The sequence below is a fragment of the Lacerta agilis genome, chromosome 8 (genome assembly GCF_009819535.1).
Source record: "Lacerta agilis isolate rLacAgi1 chromosome 8, rLacAgi1.pri, whole genome shotgun sequence".
In the NCBI taxonomy this organism is placed as follows: domain Eukaryota; kingdom Metazoa; phylum Chordata; class Lepidosauria; order Squamata; family Lacertidae; genus Lacerta; species Lacerta agilis.
In genome coordinates this window covers 1,752,339-1,773,070 of record NC_046319.1, presented here as the reverse complement: position 1 = coordinate 1,773,070, position 20,732 = coordinate 1,752,339, and the positions used below count along the sequence as shown (strand labels likewise).

General features: G+C 44.3%; 1 protein-coding gene across 2 annotated transcripts; it reads right to left on the bottom strand.

The window, feature by feature from the left end:
* Positions 1-6,067: 6,067 nt before the first annotated feature.
* ANKRD39 (ankyrin repeat domain 39) lies at positions 6,068-11,473 on the bottom strand. Of its 2 annotated transcripts, none has more exons than XM_033159010.1 (5): positions 11,377-11,473; positions 9,531-9,678; positions 8,521-8,624; positions 7,514-7,717; positions 6,068-6,734 (listed from the first exon to the last, which is right to left on the bottom strand). In XM_033159010.1, the coding sequence occupies exons 2-5, from the start codon at positions 9,631-9,633 to the stop codon at positions 6,576-6,578; spliced, it is 570 nt and encodes a 189-aa protein (XP_033014901.1). In that variant the 5' UTR covers positions 9,634-9,678; positions 11,377-11,473; the 3' UTR covers positions 6,068-6,575. The 2 variants fall into 2 exon arrangements, with proteins under 2 accessions (XP_033014901.1, XP_033014902.1); XM_033159011.1 differs by having other exon boundaries at positions 9,531-9,681; positions 11,377-11,462.
* Positions 11,474-20,732: the final 9,259 nt, after the last annotated feature.

The window sequence follows — 20,732 nt, the reverse complement described above, 5'->3', positions numbered from 1 at the left end:
ATAGTTTAAAGATTTCCAGAGCTTGGCGGTGGGGGAAGCGGTGGGAGCTTGCAATGGGATCCCCAGGTCCAGAGTGGGAAACTTGTGCAATTGTTTGGAATGAGAAGAGCTCCAGATAAATCAGAGCAGTTGGGAGTCCCATAACATTGGGGAGGGGGCATAGGCTCCCTACCACCATGCTACTTGCTCAGCACCTTCACACCACTCCCAAGGGCGCTGCATTGGCTGCCAACAAGCTACCGGCCCCGATTCAATGTTGTTGGCCTTGACACACAAAGTCTGGACCAGCTTGGGGGGGGGGCAAATACCATAGGAAGCTGCCTTAGACCAAGTCAGCCCATTAGTCTATCAAACTAAGTGTTGCCTGCACAGACCGGCAGTGGCTCTCCAGGGTTTCAGGCAGGGGGCATTCCCAGATCTGCCTGCAGATGCCAAGGGTTGGACCTGGGACCGTCTGCATGCAAAGCAGATGCTCCGCTGCTGTGCTGTGCTGTGGCCCCTGCCCAGTTGCCTGCAGGAACGCCTTCCCCAGAACTTGCACTCTGAATTCAGGGTGGGTTAAAGAGACGGGGAGCAGGTGACCATGTGTACAGGCAGGTGGAGTGAAGGCGGATCTAAAAAGCTGCAACCCAGAAGGCAGCCTCTGCAGACAGTTGAGCAGAAGAGATCCTCCCAGAGCTACAATTCCCAGAGCGGTTTAACAACCAATCCCTCCTAACAACTCTCAACACCCTTAACAAAGCACAGCTCCCATTATTCTTTGAAGGGAAGCAGGGCTGTCTCGTCATAGGGCCTGGGTGGCACGGCGCGCCAGGGCGCCGGGCCCCCCAGGGTCGCCCCCGCGAGCCCGCCGGCATACCGGGCGCCCCCTCCCCAACCCGCCCCCATAGGCGGGTGGGCGCTGCCGCGTGCGCCAGCAGGCTGGCTGCAAGCTGGCCACCCTCCGGAGCCCCAGCTGGAGCGCTGGGAAGGGCGCGCAAAGCCCCTCGCCGTTCCAGCGCTGGGAAGGGCACGCAAAGCACCACACCCCTCATCCCCCGCTCGCCCACCCCCCCTCCCGAGGGGCGGCCAGCGCGGGAGGGAGGCGGCATGCGGGGGGCGCCAAAGGATCGTTGCGCCACGGCGCCCGATCCCTTTAAGACGGCCCTGAAGGGAAGCAACACCTGTTGACATGTAAGGTGTGGGTGTGGTCTATGTCTACAATATTTGATCATGCGTAATTGTTTTACCATTAAACTTCATGATTTTGGTTTTTTTAATTGTGTCTGTAAGTCGCCTAGGAAGCAGCTTTATATCAAACCAAAAAAACCAAATGAATGAATGATTGAATGAATGAATAAGCTGATCCAACAAGAGGGGAAATTTCAGAAGTAAATTACTCTCATGGACTGAATATAAATTACAAAAACACATGAGATCAATAATACTTAAGAGGATTACTGAAGAAATGAAGTAAGACCTTTGAGCAGCTGAAACCAGGCAGGGAAACTTGTGGCTCGTCAAATGCTGTCAGCCTACCACCATCCAGAGCATCCAGGGAGCACCAAGTTGGCGAAGGGTGTCCCAAACTGTTGCTCATTTGTTCCTGTGGGCTGCACGGCTTCTCTTTCTACCACCATATTGCTGGGTGGAGAAACTATGTGGCTGAAAAGCTCTGGGGCAGAAGCCATCCTCTGGCTGATTCGGCTCTGCCAGCCACTTTCTTCTGCTGTCAAAGTCTCACAGATAACCTCCTGAGGTCTGGTAGAAGGTAGGGAAGGGAAGAGGTTACAGGAATTTGAAAGCCAAGATTCTCTGTTGCTGAAGAGTTCATGTTACAGGTACAGGAGGAGCAGGATGGAAATAGCTGCCAGATAGGATGATATTTAATCTCGCCGAGATGCTATTCCCACTGCCCAAGTGCTCAAGGTTACATAAACACTCCAGGATTCTGCTTCAGGAAGTGCAGGCATTGGGTGTGTGTGTGGGGGGGGGGTTGGGGGGGAAGAAGAGAGCCGCTTTTTAATTTGTCAAAAGTTGATGTAAAAGCTAGTTGATGAAATGCATGAATTCAGAGAGTTGGCTCAATTGTGTGATGAGTGACAGGAGAGAGGAAATTTCAAATATAAACGGCTTCCATTGCTTAAATATCTAAAAAACATTGATAGGGATGTTGACAAATATATTTTCCATATGGTAGGATTAAGAGGATACCGTGATAACTGCCTTGATTATTGACTAGATGTGTGTGTATCTATCTATAAATCTCTATCTATACAGACACCGTCTTGGTAGTGTGATGTGTGAACAGTGTTATTACTTACGTGTTTGGTCACAAGGAATATTTCTTTAAAAGGAAACACTAAGTTGATTCAAAAGTTCAAGTGGGGAGACAGGTGAGCAGGCCAGCGCTGGATCAGCTGAGCCAACAAGAGTTCATTCACCTGCTGCAACTCCTTGATGAGATAAGATGCCATCGCTGGCCAGTCCTGCCCTCTCCCAGCTTTCATATGGACATCCAGTTTGTCCTCTTTGTAAAATAATGAATGAGCAATGAAGCTGAACGCATAAGGAGACCAGCTAAGAGAATGGTCCAGCCTCCTGGGCCATTTCATGTTCTGATCTTGCCCTATTTGAAGAGCCAGATTAGAAGCAACACAAGAGACAGATGAAACAGCTCCTTCTCCAGTCTGGTGCTCTCCAGATGTTTGGGACTAGAACTCCCATCAGCCATAGCCAGCACATGCTGCTGCAGTTCCAACACATCTGGAGGGCATTGCGTTTGGGACGGCTGTTGCTAGGGCCTCGATTACATTTTAATGCAGCTACACATGAGGTCGGTGGATCCAAATTTAATTGGGGCAGCAGAGAAGGGCCAGCTCAACCTTTTCCCTGGGAGATGTTATCTGATAACCATCCCCTCCCCATCTCACCACAGGCATTGTTCCATCCACGGGGAGAAATATATTGGGCCCATGTATCTTTTCAAATGTGGTGAGAAAAACAGCTGGGATTGATTTTTAGTGGATAAAGAGCTTGCAGGAAAAAGGTTAAATGTGTGCCCTATTCACATCCAAAGGCCCACCTCATTTGCAATGAAGTTTCTTTTTTTAAGGAGGAGGACATTTCATACGGAGCCCCATGTCATGTCTGGTATAGTCACCTCCCCTACCCTGCCACTTCTGTGAAAGTGTGAGGCAAACTCATGGACCTGATGCCATCTCCACCTACTGGATGGGCCCACTGGGAGCTGGGTTTAGTGCCAGAGGCCTCTTGGTCGCTGCAGCAGGGCTCCTTTTGTACACCGATGAGCTGGTACAGTCCAAAAGGGCAAACTTTGCCATTTCGAGTCTGCAGGCTGTAACTCATCTGGAAGGGGTTGTTTGTTAAGAGCTGGAATTCATGTTTTGCTTTTCTTTAGGTGTGTATTGTTATTGGGGGTCTCTGATGTAGCTGATTGAGGAATTACATGTGAATAAGCTTCTGGTGAGAAGAAAGTTCTAAAGCGGAAATAAAATGCATACTTTTGATCCAGGCTTAAGTCATCCTTACTTTGTCCCCTTAAAAATCAATGGGTTTAAGTGAGCCCTATTATTTTCTATGAGTCTTCTCTAAGCAGGACTACACTAGTGGCCAAAATTGTGGAAACCTTTTGGAGAAAGTATATTTCTGAGGTCTGATGGCTCATAACACCACTTTCTTTTGGAGTAATACCATAAAATTATATATCAATGGAAAGATAATTTAATGAAGAACGCAGTGCAATAACCTTTATGAAGGATTATTTATTACAACATAAATAAGGAGGACATTTGTCAGTATGTTATGTGACTATCAGGTTGGTTGGGGTTTTTTTGTTCTTTCATTGAGTGAGCTTGTAAAACATAATAAAATTAAAGAAATGGCGCAAAGAGTTGACTGGTCACCCAGAAGGTGGTGTAAAATAGTACTACTAAGTGAAGAAGGCTACAGTTATGAAGAAATTAGAAGAAAAAGTAGTGGAAACTTAACCAAAGGTGGCATTTCTAAATTTTTGAAGATGTATAAGGAGACTCTCAGTCACTACAAAATCAGACTGGTAAAGGCAGGAAAAGATGCACAACAGCAAGTAAAGATAGAAGAATTGAGAGGCTGTGCCTTCCTGACAGAAGAAAATCATCTGTGTGTACAGCGCAATGTAATGTGAAGCTGAGTGCAAGGAGTGTTCGGCGCAGACTGCGGTCTAAATGCTAGAATTCCAAGGAAAAAGCCACTGTTACCTCTCAAACAAAGGTTGCAAAGATTAAACTGGGCTAAAACCCTTGTTAACTGGACAGCAGAACAATGGAACAGTGAATGAATGAATTTATTATTACGGTCACAGACCAGTTCCAGCCCACATACAATATCAAGGAAATCATAAAACACGATATGGATACATTTGAATTTGCAATTAGGTATAACAGGGACAATACAGATATAGCAAGAGTTAAACAGTTAAAAAAATATATAAATTAAAACTTAAGTCACTAAAATATAACCTACTGTAAAATTATCATTTAAGGGTTTAATCATTATGATAGCAAAGCTTGTTCCCTAAGTTTTATGGCAATTGCACAGAATTTGGCTACCCTTAACGTTCTCAGGATCCTTGTCCTCTACCAGGGATTTGAAGTTTGGATTCATTTGGATATTTTTGCATAGAAGGGGTAATAAATACTGTGCATATATCCCCATAGAAACGGCAGCGTAACAAGGCATGAGAGACAGTTTCTACCTCCATCAAGCCGCAGGGGCAGACTTGTTCCGCATATGGTTTACCCTCGAATCTTCCCTGCAATAAGGCAGATGGCAGCACGTTGAATCTAGCAAGGGTAAATGACCGTCTGTATTTAGGCATTTGTAATTTTGACAAATAATTTGCTGAGGTAAATCCACTCCCGTTATCTTTTATTGCTGGGTGTTTATTCATCTCGCTCACGTGGCATTGCAGTTCCACATCCCAAATTTGTTGGCGGATTATTGCTCTAGCTTTCTCATAACCTACAGCTCTCAGGGCCTTTGAGAGGCCTCTATTAAACATATGGGGCAGTGTTATTTGGAGGGATGAGACCCAAATCTCCTTGCTTGGTAATGATGGCATGAAATACGCGAGGAGAAGAATAGGAGATTTACATCTTACTTGCATTACACCTAGTGATGTGAGGTGAGAATATTCTCTGGGGAATATTCTTCACAAACTGTAAATTCTGTGTTGTCTACACAGCTGCTTTAAATGTACACACCTCATTAATCACGAATATTATCCAAAAGATTATTCTCGAGAATTTAACATAACGAATTACACCTACCGTGAAACACCCAATTAGTGTTATGATCTGGGGTTGTATGACAGCAAAAGGTGTGGGCAGAATTTGAGTCATTAATGGGAATGTAAATGCCCCAAAATACATAGCCCAGACATTAACCCAATCAAAAATCTACGGAGCCGACTAAAGAAACTTGTTAGTCAGAAGCAACCCAGCAATAAAGCCCAATTAACAGAGGCAATAATTCAATCTTGGTTTCACATTACTACAGCTGCAGAACTAAAAACCTTGGTTCACTCCATGGGAAGGCTAAAGGTTACCCAACTAAGTATTAACTGACATGGTAATAATTTTTTTATATCTCATTTTTCCTATGTGTTTCACGTTTCTTCTTTATGACCGCTGTTGTAACAAATAATACTTCATGAACGATATTGCATTACATTCTTCATTAAATTATCTTTCCACTGATATACAATTTTATGGTATTACTCCAAAAGAAAGTGGTGCTATGAGCCATCAAACCTCAGAAATACACTTTTTCCAAAAAGGTTTCCACAATTTTGGCCACTAGTGTAAATCTGGATCCTTTGAGTTAAGAGGGTGCATCCAGGCGCTTCAGCAAGAACCACCTGAGAAGAGGAATTCCTGCTTCTTCCATTGCCTCTTCTGAGAGGGTGCTGGCCAGCTATAGTTTCCACAAGCGCATGCACTCTTTTTTATAGTTTTTTTTCTAAACTGTTTTCAAAATTGGCTGCCCAGTAAAATACTAATAAATTAGTCTATCCAATTCATCAACACTGCAGTTTATCATATTAATGGGGCTACAAGGTTAACAGGGGAAGGAAGCACCCCAGAGTGTTGACAGCTCCAAACTGTGTCTTAGGGTAAAGGCTGCCAACTCTTTTCCTAGAGCCCCAAATCCAGGGACAGATGCTGGAAGCAGATTGAAGGAGCTTGATTGAGGAAGCCCACATGCCTAACACCTGAGCAATGGCCTTTCCCAAGATCCAGCTGCTTTTAGGGGTGGGAGTAGCCCTCTCATAACCCACAAACTCTCTTTCAGCAACCACAGGGACCCCACAATAATCCCAGCCTTACCCAAAGTCACAGCCATGGCCCCCTCTTACTTTAGTGGCTCCGAAATCTAGGCCAGGCCTTGAAGAGGAGCAATTAGAACTGTGAGACTGCTTACACCTCCTACACAGATACAGGTCAAAAGTGGGCTTGGTTCACACACGCCTTTGTAATACCAAAGGACTTTAGCAGGACGGTGGGAGTGTTTGCTTAAGAGAACGCTTCATCTCCTCAACAATCAGCTCCCTGCTCCAGAAGCTTCCTCAAGTCCTCATTCTTGTCAGGAACCAAATCGCAGGCACGGCGCAGGCTCTTGTCCTGCAGGCGTCTCAGGTCAGAGTTGCGCTCCAGGAAGAGGAGGCAGAGGTCTCCGTGTCCATTCTCGGCCGCCTGCAGGGAGGGAGGGAGGGGTCCTCAGGCAAGCCAAGAGCAAAGGGTTGGCCCTTGTTTACTGCATTTATAGCCCCACCTTTTTTCCTCTAAGGAGCTCAAGGTGGAGGACATAGTCCCCCCCCCCCACAGTTAATCCCCACAACCCTGTGAGGGAGGTCAGGTTGAGAGACAGCGACTGACTCCAAGATCACCCGGTGAACACCATGGCCAAGTGGGGATTTGAACCCTGATCTCCCAGATCCTAGTCCAACATGCTCTAACCACTGTACTACTCTATAACACCTTGGCCTCGCACGGGCCAGCCAGACTCACGGGAGGTGCCAATGGGAGCAAAGGAAGGACATCTCATTCCCCCCCCCAAAAAAAAATAAGGGAAACCCACTGCCCATTAGGAACTGGAGGAACAGGCTTGGCCTTCCTCAGGGCTTGTCTGGAATCAGCCCTGGGACTGTGACCATAGCTGTCAACTTTCCCCTTTTTTGCGGGAAATTCCCTTATTCCAGCGCCATTTCCCATTGCAAAAAAAGGGAAAGTTGACAGCTATGACTGTGACCCTCCTTGCAGAAGGCTTGCCTGAACAGAGAGGCGTGTGGGCGACTTTTGCATGGCCAGAAGGCAGCTGACTGGAGAAAGGGAAGAGTCCCTTGCGTTGCTCCCCCCACAGTGGCCCCACCCATAAAACCGTGTGACCCTACGGGCAAAGGTGTCTTGGTGCATCACTACACATTTGCCCGCGAATGAATGAAAAGGCCGAGGAGCCACTCGGTACCCCACACCTTGTGCAAGCAGGTCCTCCCATCATCATCGGTGGCTGCTGGATCAGCCCCGTAGGTCAGCAGGAGCTCAGCCACCTCCGTGTGCCCACAGTAAGAGGCTCGGTGGAGAGGGGTGGCCCCGCCATGGGTCTGAGCATTGCAGGCAGCTCCGCTCTCCAGGAGGAATCGGCAGACATCATAATGGCCATTGCGGCTGGCGTAGTGCTGCAAGACAGAAAACGAAGCATATTGGGGTGGTCTGGGCCATTTCAGGCAAGCCACCTTCCCTTGCCCCACACTTGATGCAAGATGTAGGATGCAAGATGTGGGGCAGCTGAAGATGCAGCTGGATTGAAAGGGCCTTGGCAGGCGCCTGCAATCAGCTGATCCATGGGGCTTGCAACATGCCATGCACAAGTGCCTGCAGAGCCCCACTTCCTCTGCCCCACACCTCCACGACCTCTGTGTTGGGCAGGTGTGTGTGGCTTGGCTGAAACTGTCTGGTGGGTCAAATGGGGAGGCACTTGCACAGCACAATGCCTGGGGCTTCGCAAAGAGAAAACAGGGGAAGCTGCCTCAACCCCCCTCGGGCCACTGGTCCACCTTGATCATTATTGTCTGTGCTGACTGGCAGCCGTTCTCCAGGATTCCAGACAGGAGCTTCTCCCAGTCCTACCTGCAGGTGCCGGGGATTGAATCTGGGGCCTCCTGCATGCAAAGCAGGCGCTCTGCCACTGAGCGACTGCCCTCCCCCTTCAGCTGATCCTCAGCACTTGCAAATAACTGTACCTTTGCGTACACGGCTGTGCAGGCAAAAAGAGGTCGCCTGACACCACTGTGATGTCACACCAACATGAACGGAGCCAACATGACAGCAGATGCATCCTCCTTCCCATAAAAGACAGAAGGTGCAGGCGCTCTGCATTGTTGGGGCACCTGGCAGGGGACACTAGCAGCCAACTCTGTTGTAGTGTTGCATTCTCATGTATTTTTGAAATCCGACCCCCGCCGTAACCTTGGATACTTACCAAAGCTGTGTATCCAAAGGGATCTGGCTCGCTGGGATTACTGTGGTTTAGGATCTGTTTTTTAACCTTGTCAAGGTCTCCATTCAGAGCAGCACACCAAATCCCTACACATAAATAAATAAATTTCAATTTATCTTTATACTGGCACTAGTCTGTCATTGAGCAGCCCCCACTAACGTCAGGGCATGGTAGGAGAGCAGAAGAGAAGGCAAGCTGCACAACAGTAGGAGGGAGAAACACAGAAAGGGGGAACGTGGTAGTTTAAAACAACGCGAGAGGTTTGGGAAGGGAGCATCAAGGCTTTACTTTTTAAAGTATTAACAAGGGGAAATACTGACTAGGGTACAACACAAAAAGCTAACACAACAAACTATTTCTCAACTCGTGTCTCTCTGTCCACATTTCCCCCCTGTGTCCTTCCCTGCTTGCTCTGCTCAAAGCTTTGGTAGTTTAGAGCTACCAGTTTTCCCCTCTCAATGTTTCACTATTGCTGTTTTACTCAAACCTCTGCCATTGTTTGCCTATCACTATTTTCCTCTCAGTGCCCCTCTCTATCTTCCACCCAGCAAGCAAGAGGCATTATCAGGGTTCAAAAATGCATTGCAGCCAAACAAGGGTGCACAATGCAAGGACAGTGAAGTGTAGCTTGGGGAGACAGGGGGTGCTTGGGAAAGGGGAGTGGCACAGGAAGAGTCTATTTTGCAGGCCAGACAGAGAGGCTCAGACAGCTACATTTGGCTCCTAGGCCAGAGGCCTTCCTGCCCCTGCTTTGGACCATAATAACTTATCTTTTTTCCCTCCTCCAGACAGGATAAGGAAGCAGAGGAAGGGGGCAAAGAGAGTTTTAGTTAAAGCTCATCTTCTTATCCTTATCCACCCAGAGTGGCTGGGGAAACTCAGCCAGATGGGCAGGGTATAAATAATAATAATAATAATCATCATCATCATCCCCTTCTCGCCCCCCCCCCCCAAAGACCCACAACAGACTCAATGCCCCAGAGCTTCTGTACCTCTCTCAAAATCCATCTCCTCCAGAGTCTGGTGAACACTTGGCACGGCCACATGATGGGAGCAACAGGAGCCATCCTTGGGGTGTCCAGGTGACAATGCCATTGTTAGCCCCTTTGAGGTTATTATTTTAGGAAGCAGCTGTAGGTCCTGCTGAAGGGGAAGAGAAAGGTTGTGACACAAAGCAGAAGAGAAGCCTGCTCTCTCTAGCACAATGTCCAGAAAGAACAATTCAGACCCTAAGATAATACTGAATGTTGGAACAAACAGAGGCAAAGCTTGGGGAATTGACATTTTCTAACGTAATAATGCCCAGCAGGTGACAGAGCACAACCTATGCTGGATCTGTGTCTGAACCATCTCTTTACTTATCATCCAATTTCTACTGAAAGGAAGTGGGATGAAAGCAATTTTGTTCTGCATCTGTATTGAGTTTTTATTCCAGTCAATTGCTCATCTATCCAGGAATGACCAAGGTGAGGTTTAGAGCAGGGATGCCCTCCAGATGTGGTTGGACTCCAACTCCCATCATCACCAACCACTGCTCATGCCGGCAACAGCAGGATATTAAGGTTGATCCCAGATGTAGTGAATTCACCATAGCCAAGAGCAAATTGCACCCTGAAGCTTCTCACAGGGCAAAGCCTTCAGCCATTCTAATTCTCAGAGCAGTTTCAGGTTCATCCTGGTATAAGACAGCTTCCCAAAAACACTTCCCAGAGGGGTTACTGTGTTAGTCTGCCAGAGCAAAACCAGCAAAAAGCCTCATGGCACCTTAACATTTGTTGGCACCTCTCTGTCTTGAGAGACAATGGGGTGCACCTCCCTGGGCAGCATGTCTGGAGGTCCTGGGCTGCCCAGATGACAAGACCAACTCGCTGGTGTGGTCCAAAGGAAAGCAGAGCAATATGTTTGGCACCAGCTTGGCTGTAGAAGTTGCAAGGAGGAGGCGTACAAGGCGCCATCCAACCCTCTCCAAATTTGTGTAGGATTTACTCCTTAGCCTTTTCATCTCCTGAAGATGTCCCTTAACAGATACACCTTAAGAGATGTACAGTATGAGGAATGTGTGACTGAGATCAGCACAAATGCCACAAACTTGTCTGTTTTCACAGTGAATTATAAGCACCTCTGAGCTTCTTTCACATGGTGTGCGCCAGAAACTGGGTTAGAGTTAGACAGACCAGCGATCTGCTTTGATACAAACTGTTCCGTATGTTTTCGGGTTAGGGCCTGGCCTAGTGGGAGAGTCTGACCACTGGCCATGCTGGTTGGGGTTCATGGGATGCTCAGCAGCATCTGGAGGGCCACAGGTTCTACATCCCTGAATTAAGGGGATCTGACAGTGTGTGGTGGGAGAGAGGTTTCTTTCTCTGAGACTCTAGAGAGCTACTCTCAGTCACAATTGAGCAGAAATGAACAGAAGGTAGATCCATGATCTACTTGTAGGCCTTTGGGTGTTGGTAGAAGATAAGTTACAGAGAATCAGAAACGCTGGGTTAACGGCAGCAACAAAAAGCCATGCTCCCAATCTAGATTCCTCTTTCCAGATGAAGACGACTTCGGATGAAAGGAAGAGTAGCTTTTTATGTGACAGGACTGTCAGTGGAAACAAATTCCTGGACCAAGGACACGCTCAGAGCCACCCCGTCCCTAATTCTATGTTGCCCCAACTGAATTATTCTGCATGCAGCTCCTGTTGGGGGACCGCAATATCTTAGCTGGTAAAAAAACCAGGTCCAACCAGCCTTAAGTCTGCACACCTATTATTCTTGTCCATGCAATTAACTAATTTATACAAAATATAATATAGGTTAAAAATGGTAACTGTTAACAATTGCTACAGACCTTTTTTCTCTTTACACTTCTGGTTTTCTTTTTAAGAACTTCTTATGTGTTGCATTTAAATTTTAATAAATAATAATAATAATAATAATAATGCCTGTGCACCCACGAAACAGACCAGTCTTTCCCAACCAGGTGTCCTCCAGATATTCTGGACTGTGGCTCTCCTCAGCCCCAGCCAGCACAGCTGTCTGACTGGGGGAAGATGGGCTACACAGCGCCGGCCGAATTATCAATGCCAGAGCCCCGCCAGGTCAGACCAAAGTCCGGCATCCTGTTCCTGTCCTTGTGGCGGCCAGCCAGATGCCCCAGCCAGGAAGCCCTCCAGATCTAATCTGGTGCAAGGCTTCCAGCCCACCTGAGACTCGAGGGATGCTGGGAGCAAGGCAGGCCTCTGCCTCCTGCGTCTGTTAAAGCGGGGGGGGGGGCTTTGAGGGGAAACTGCGGCCCCCAAGAGGTAGCTCCACTCCAGCAGGCCTGGCCCAGGGTCAGGGAGTTGTAGTTGGGAGTTGTAGTTCAGCAGCACCTGGAGGGGGTCCCACCCCCACCGTACACACGGGGAAACACCATGGCCAGCGGGTCCTGAGGCCAAGGGGGACCCAAGGGCGTCCCCGCCCCCGCCCCCCGCGGCGAGGCCACGTGGGCGACGGCTGCTCCCATGAAAGGGAATAGGCCGCCATCTTAGCGCTTACCCGTCACGGGCGCCCGTTCCACCCAATCGGAGAGGAGCTGGCCGGGGAAAGGCAACCAATGCGGTCGCAAGGAAGGGAAGAAGACCGGAAGCAGCCCAGGGGCGGGGCGAGGGTTTCCCTGCGCGCAATAGCGGCGAGCGACCGCTAGAGGGAGCCGGGGACTCGGGAATGTTTGCCGCGCGCACGGCATGCCTACGGAGCACGTTTGCAACGAATGGAAATTACTCTGTGGGTTAATGCAGTGCTTTTTTCTGGGGGGACGCATACTCCTAAACATTTGGAGAATCTTTGTACTTTTGTCAATTTACTGTCCATTTACTGTATTTCATTTTCCCGATTCGAAGTACAAAAAAGTGATTTTATTGAGTCAAAATGAGACTACCCCTAAACATTTTTTTTTTGAAAAAAGCACTGGCTTAATGTAAGCCAGGACGGAGCCCTCCTCCAGCCCTTCTTTGGCATTGGTATGCTCCCTTGTGCGCTTTCCAGGTTGTTTGTGCATGTGCTTTTTGTGCATGTGCAGAGATCGTCTCCTCCGCTAAGCACCCCAGAGACCCACATCCCAGCCTGGACACCTCCTTTTAGTCACTGCAGGAAGACCAGCCAGTCCGTTTAGAAACGACACCATTTCACTTGGCACTTGCTCTTGCCTTGGTCTCTTGAGGTAGGCTGGCATATGAGGATACAGTGGTACCTCGGTTTAAAAACGGTCCCGTTTACGAAAGATTCGGTTTACAAACTCCGCAAAACTGGAAGTTTGTGAACTTTACCTCGGTCTAAGAACGGAAGCCGAACGGTGGAAGGACACCGACAGCAGGAGGCCTCATTGGGGAAAGCGCTCCTCAGTTTAAGAATGGATTTGGTTTAAGAATGGACTTCAGGTACGGATTAAGTTTGTAAAATGAGGTACCACTGTACTCTCCCAGAGACAGTTGCTGTTTGCTCAAACCTAGCAATTCACTCTCCCGTCTTCTGTTCCTTTCTTTAAAATGCTTAAATGCTTCCTTCTGTGTTTCTGTCACTTCCTGGGTCTCTACAGCGTACATAAATGCACATCCATGGAAACATTGAATGCCTGCGTCATTCACCGCACACAGTGAAAGGCGTCTGTTATAAATGGTCCGACTGGTCTTCTAGGGCAGCCTCTACCAACCTGGTATCCTCCAGATGTTCTGGAGGACAAATGCCATCAGCCCAGCCAGCAAGGCTGTTGGCAAAGGCCACTTTGAGACACCTTAAACTGAAAGAACGTTCTCTTGGTTATTGAATCACAGGAGGCCAGCTCAGCACAGAAAAGGGACATGCAACAGAGTGGATTTGATTTAAATCATGATTTAAATCACTAGTCAGTAAGGCTTGATTTAAATCACAGTTTTCTACATAAAGACTAATTCTTGCTGGTATAACTTTAATATGCAAGTAGATGAAGATTTTTAGAATAACAACTTTTCATATTAGTTTTTTTATCCCCAGTTTAATAGGTTAATCATTCATATTTGGACAACTTTTCTGTTGTACTTAGGAAGGAGAAAAATAATCATTACCTTAATAATAACAATTTAAATAGATTTATTAGATCCATTCCACTCCAAACAATCAGAAAAATATTGTTTCTATTCTATTCACCGAACTTCCTGAAACTTAACACTGAAGGGGTTGATTCTGTATTCATAGGTTTGTAGAAGAATAGGATTAAGGTCTTTTTCTCAACTCTGTTCATGTTATAACATTTTTGCTGTGAAGAAGAGGCATGTGATCTCTGCTGAGTCAAATTCAGTTTTGAGAACTGCAAAAGTAAACCAAGCATCTGTGATAATATCTTGTAGGCAGAGAAACTGCCCAATAATTTCACAAAAACCTCTGTAAGAGCATAAATGACATTGCGAAAGAATTAATGGAATTTATTTACCAAAAAAATTAAACATATACAGCCTTATTCTACATAATTAAAAAAACTAATCTTTATTTCATGATTGAATAACCTTTAGATGGTAATATATTTTCCTCAAAAAGCATTTTATTTAGAGACTTCCGGTTAGGTGCCGGTCAATGGCGGACGGGAGCTGCAGAGCTCCGTCCACCGAGAGGCTTTAGGGACAACCGTGCCTGCGCCGCGGGTCCCTTAAAGCCACGGGAAGAGCGTCCCGTGGACCGTGGTCTTGTGGGTCCCAGATGTACCGTCTCCGCTCCTAGTTGACCCTCGTAAGGGGGAAAATTAGGCGAGCGGAGCTCCGGTACGGGACTGAAGAGACGGCTGCCTCCGGTGGACAAAGCAGCGATCCCGCCAGACTCGAGCACCCGGCACTTCCGACTTAGAAACCGCAAAAGAAACTCTGTAAGTAAACTTTTTGAACTGATTTACAACTTTGGAGAACACTAACTTACAGAGAAAACTCCAAAAGGAAGCCTGTTCCCTTTGTACTGCTTGCTGGAGCTTGGTAGCGCTAAAAGAGCAAAGCCGCGACTAACGGAAAAGTTTTGCGAACTCTGCCAAACTTTTTAAAAGTGGATTAAAAGTTGTTTAGAGGATGTTTAAAGACCTAAAAATAAGGGATGTGGCAAAAGAAGACACCGCTCACCCTCTGGATTAGGATTCAGGGTCAGAAGCGGGCTGCGTTATATTGTTGCCATTTGTTTTGTTACTGTTTCAGTGACTGTTTACCAGTGGAGACATTTTAGTTATTTTGTTGCCGGATACAACTAACTTTATGGGCTTGGTGGTAACATTGCAAGTGGAAAAACAGCTACTGACTTGGGCTATTTAAAATTAACTCTCCTTGGCTGTAAAAAGTTTGGACTTTGGAAGTTTGAATTCTTTGCCTAAAAGTTGGATTGTTGGACTTGTGTGGGACTTCTGGCTCAGCAGTCTCTTTGTTCTCTGAATTGAGTTGCGGGCCACCTGGTGTTTACTTTTGGGACTGTTGGTCTTCTGCTGTGAATGTCTGAGACTGTTACCACAGCAACTGGGGTGACCTTGAGATTACAGCTGCAGAGCCCACAGGAAATGCATGAGAGCACAAGATCTAAAACATCTAGCTCTGCACAAAGAAAAGGCTCTATTTCCCTAACTTTACAGGAGCAAATGGAGAAATTAGTTGCTAGTGTTGCAGAATTAGCAGAAGGACTCAAAAATGTGACTGAAGGGTTGAAGCAAACGCAGGCCTCAGTTAATACAATTAGTGCATCAGTTAATACAACAGTTAACTCTGCAATAGAAAAACTCCAAGCTGATATAAAAGACTCCACCCAAACATTGGAAAGGTCAATTGGTCAAATTGAGGAAAATGTAAGGAAGAACAGAGAGGAAATTAATAAAATTGGGCAGGAGGTGACAGTCCTGAAAAAGGACTCAGAGGAAATTAAAGTGGTTAAAGAAAAAATAAAAAAGGTGGAGGAGAAATTGGACAATATTGATTTGGAGAAAATAGAGAAAATTGGAACACGACAGAGAACTGTAGAAGAATCTCTTGCCTTTCTTCAACTCCATCAAAGAGAAGGGAATATTCGTTTGAGAGGTCTTCCAGAACTGGAAGGTGACAGCCTAAAAGCATATATTGTGGAGTTATTTTCAACTTACTGGCACCTGGAAGAAGCAGATGTCTCAGCACGCATAGTGAAGGTCTTCAGATTTGGACCCAGAGGATCCAGAGGGAAGAAAAGCACTAAAACAGTCAGTGACTGTTTGATTGTGACACACGATAGATACGACAGAGACTATTTTCTGGACTTACATTATAAAAACAACCTGGTGGTTCAGCAAAACAAAGTCATTTTTTATAAGGACATCCCCAAATTTTTCCTGGACAAAAGAAGTTTTTACAACGATTTGGTTGCAGAGCTAAGAAGAAGGAACATCTCCTTCAGTTGGGAATCTCCGGAAGGCCTTGCGTTCACGTTTGAAGGGAAAAAGATAAGGATAAGATCCCCGGCTGAAAAGCAAAAATTCCTGGATAAGCATCTGGAAGATTTCAAAGGTACACCACTTGATCCAGCACTTTTTTACAGATTTCCAGAAACATTTCCACCGCCGGGGGTACCAGGATCAAGTGAAAAGGACCCAGAAGAAGGTAAGAAAGCAGAGGCATCTGGAGGAGGAGACTAAAATAAAGGAAAATGGCGCTCAAACTAACGACATGGAATGTTCGGGGATTGAATCAGAGACCGAAGAGACGCAGAGTGTATTATAGTTTGGAAAAGAAAAATTTAGACATAATATGTCTACAGGAGACCCACATAGCCCGACGACATAGAAGACTATTACAGAACAAAAAACTAGGCCAAGAATTCATATCATCGGATAAAGTCAAGAAGAGAGGAGTAGTAATATATGCAAAGGAAAAATATAGCCCAAGACAGCTATTTAAAGATGAAGAAGGGAGATACATCGCAATTGAAATTAAAGTACAAGGCGAAAAATTCTTGATTCTGGGACTTTATGCACCAAATGATGGAAAGTCAATTTTTTACAAGAATATACATGATTTGCTGTTGGACTATTTGGATTACAAATTAGTTTGCCTTGGAGATTTTAATGGTGCAGTTTCCACATTAATGGATAGATCCCAAAGAACAAAATTAACAAATGATGGGAAACTACCAAAGACTTTTTTTGAAATGGTGGATAATTTGAATTTGGTGGACTCTTGGAGGTTAAAAAACCCCACCGAAACAGAGGCAACGTATTTCAGTGAATCTCAGCAGTCATGGTCGAGGATAGACTACATTTGGATCTCGAATGAATTGGCACCAAAAATACAAAAAGCAGAAATCGGCCCAAAGACATATTCGGATCATAATCCGGTACAGGTAACCCTAAAAATGGTTTCCAAGGATTCTTTCAGGTGGAGAATGGATGACGCTTTGATAAGAGACACTAAGCTGGTAGAAAGAGCTGCGAAGAAGATGAAGGAGTATTTTCAAATTAATTGGAATTCGGAAGTTGAAAAGAGGATTGCCTGGGATGCAAGTAAAGCGGTAATGAGAGGATTTCTCATAAGTGAAAAAGCAAAAAAGAAAAAATTACAGAATGCGGAAATGGAAAGGTTGCTGAAATTAATTAAAGTGAAGGAAAAAGAATTAAGAGGACATCCTAAATGTTTAAAAACTCAAAAGGAGATTAAATACTTGCAATCCCAATATGCAAAAATTGTGAATCAAGACATTGAATGGAAAGTGAAAATGATGAAGCAAAGAACATTTGAATCTGCAAATAAATGTGGAAAACTATTAGCTTGGCAGTTAAAGAAAAGACAGAAGGCAAATGTCATCAGTAATTTAGTAGTAAATGGAAGAACTGTGGAGAATCCAGAGGAAATCAGATGGTGTTTTCAAAAATTTTATAAGCAACTGTACAAGGAGGAGAAGATAGATGAACTAGAGATAGACCGATTTCTGGAAAAAAATGGATTGCAAAAAGTCCCAGAGGAAAAACTAGTAACTCTCAACCACCCGATATCGATTCAAGAGATAGAAGATGCAATTAATAATATGCAATTAGGGAAGGCCCCAGGACCAGACGGATTAACAGCAAAGTATTATAAGATCTTGAAAGACTGGCTATCACAGCCTTTGAAAGAAATTTGCAACAAAATCTTAGAAGGAGATAGGGCACCAGAGACGTGGAAAGAAGCCTTTATCACACTGATTCCAAAACCAGAGACAGAAAAAACTTCAGTGAAAAACTATCGTCCAATCTCCCTTTTAAATGTGGATTATAAAATTTTTGCGAATGTTATGGCTACAAGATTAAAAAGAGTGTTGAAAGATTATATACATAAAGATCAAGCAGGTTTCTTACCAGGAAGACAAATAAATAATAATACAAGAATTATTGTGGATATTTTAGAAAAACTGGAAAGAAACATAAATACGGACGCAGCACTATTGTTTATAGATGCGGAGAAAGCCTTTGATAATGTATCTTGGACATTTATGAAAAAGAATCTGGAAAAGATGGGAGTTGGAGAAAGATTTCTAAATGGCATTAGGGCCATTTATACAGAACAAAGAGCAAAAATAATAATAAACAGTGTGATATCGGAGGAAATTGAAGTTGAGAAAGGAACAAGACAAGGGTGCCCTATCTCCCCTTTATTATTTATTACGGTCCTGGAGGTCCTTCTAAACATGTTACGAAAAGACAAACAGATAAAAGGAATTAGGGTGGGAGAGAGAGAATATAAACTACGCGCCTTTGCAGATGATTTGATGCTATCCCTACAGGAACCGGAAAGCAGTGTCCCCAAAGCCATGGAATTAATTGAACAATTTGGACGTGTATCTGGCTTCAAATTAAATAAACAGAAAACCAAAGTTTTAAGTAAAAATATGAGAGCAGAACAGATACAAAGACTGCAAGATGGCACTGGACTCAATTTTGTCAAAACTGTAAAATATCTAGGTATCAATCTCACAGCAAAAAATTTGAACCTGTACAAGGACAATTATGAAAAACTGTGGACAGAGATAAAGAAAGACCTGGAGATATGGACGAGATTGAAATTGTCGTTAATGGGAAGAATAGCAGCGGTTAAAATGAACGTCCTACCAAGGATGCTGCTTTTATTCCAAGCCATACCAATTTTGGACAAATTGGACTGTTTCAAGATATGGCAAAGGGACTTATCGAAGTTTATATGGCAGGGTAAAAAGCCTAGAATTAAGTTTAAGATTTTGACAGACTCTAAAGAGAGAGGAGGCTTTGCCCTGCCAGACTTAAAGATTTATTTTGAAGCAGCGGCCTTTTGCTGGTTGAAGGACTGGTTTAAACTAGAGAATGTGGATGTGTTGGACTTGGAAGGATATGATAATATGTTTGGTCGGCACGCATACCTTTGGTATGACAAAGTGAAAGTCCACAAAACTTTTAAGAATCATATAGTTAGAAAAGCTTTGTATCAGGTTTGGATAAGATATAAAGACTTATTGGAGAGAAAGACTCCTAGATGGATTTCACCAGTTGAGGCCAAGGCCTATAAGAGACCGAATATGTCTGCAAGTTGGTTAAGATACATGGACATATTGCAGCAGGAAGGTGACTCATTTAAGCTAAAAAGCTATGATCAAGTTAAAAGTCAAGTCCCCGACTGGCTGCAATATCATCAGGTGTATGAAACATTTAATTTAGATAAAAAAACTGGTTTTCAAGTAGAAAAATCAAAACTGGAAACAGAACTGATCGAATCGAACTCTAAAAACCTTTCCAAGATGTATAATTTGTTGCTAGAGTGGCATACGAAAGACGAGCTGGTTAAATCGACAATGATAGACTGGGCGAAAGATGTGGGACACAATATTATGATGGATGGCTGGGAGAGATTGTGGCAGAAAGGTATCAATTTTACTGCATGTAATAGTTTAAGAGAAAACATAATGAAAATGTTATATAGATGGTATCTGACACCAGTTAAGATAGCTAAGATGAGTTCTAAAATGTCGGATGTGTGTTGGAAATGTAAAGTTGCGAAAGGTACCTTTTTTCATATGTGGTGGTCATGTCCAGGGGTAAATGCTTTCTGGGACAAGATTTATAACGAGCTTAAAAAGGTAATGAAAGTTACCTTCTGTAAGAAACCAGAAGCATTCCTTTTGAGCATGACCAATGAAGAGATACCCAGTCAGGATAGAGTATTTTTTATGTATGCCACAACAGCAGTAGAATTTTATTGGCAAGAACCTGGAAGGTTGAAGAGATACCAACAGTGGAAGAATGGCAGATGAAGTTAATGGAATACATGGAACTCGCAGAACTGACCGCTAGAATCCGAGACCAGAGGGAGGAGAAGGTGTCGCATGATTGGAAGAAATTTAAGGACTATTTAATCAATTGTGTTAAATTGAATGTTTGAATATTTGAGCAGAATTATTCAGAAGAATCGGCTTTAGCAGTTTAATGTTAGATAAAATGGTTTAAAAGGAATTTTTGATGTGGTAGACTTAATGGTATAAGAATACTTTAAGATATAGAATATAAACGATGATTTATATTGGATTAAGCAAATTCAAATTTAAAGAGCATTAAGAAATTTGGAAAATGTTAAAAGGAAAAGAAATAAAGCTACCTAAAGAGTATATGTAATTTTAAAGGCAGTGGGGGGAACAGGGGAAGTCCCCTGAGAGAGAAGTTAAAAATAAGAAGGAAAACAAAGATAGGTGTTTATTAAGGTTTGTATATGTTTTTTCGTTGTTTTTTATTTTATGCTGTTTATTGTCTAATATGTATTATGTTTTTATTGTGTTTGTGTAATGTTGTTGTTTTTTGCTTTGTGTTATTGGAAAATAATAATAATTTTTTTTTTAAAAGCATTTTATTTAAAAAATTCCGATTTAAATAAAAAACATCCGATTTAAATTTTAAAAATCTGATTTTTTTGGTTTTTTAAAAAAATCATTGATTTTTATCCACCCTGTCCAGCAAACAGCAGATGTTGCAAAAGCCTTCAGCTCTGCATTCTTGAAGAAGGCCTGGGTGGATACAAACGTCTCTCTCTTTTCCTCTGTTAAAACATTGGAGAGGAAGTTGCTGGCTGGCTGTGCCCCAAACAGTGCCGGTACCATACAGCCTCGGGTTAGTGGGGACTTGCAATCCAAAACTACTGGAGGGCAGCAGGTTATGGGGAGAGCTGGCCTAGGCCAGTGCTTTGGAAATTTCTTCGCTTCAGGGAAAGT

Bases quoted from the DNA above. Each gene is read 5' to 3' on its own strand.
- ANKRD39 (XM_033159010.1), bottom strand. From the start codon at position 9,633: ATGGCATTGTCACCTGGACACCCCAAGGATGGCTCCTGTTGCTCCCAT. The intron at 8,625-9,530 runs GTACAGAAGCTC...ATTTATGTGTAG, and splicing joins GGAGATGGATTTTGAGAGAG to GGATTTGGTGTGCTGCTCTG. The intron at 6,735-7,513 runs GTGTGGGGTACC...CCCTCCCTGCAG, and splicing joins GGAGGACCTGCTTGCACAAG to GCGGCCGAGAATGGACACGG.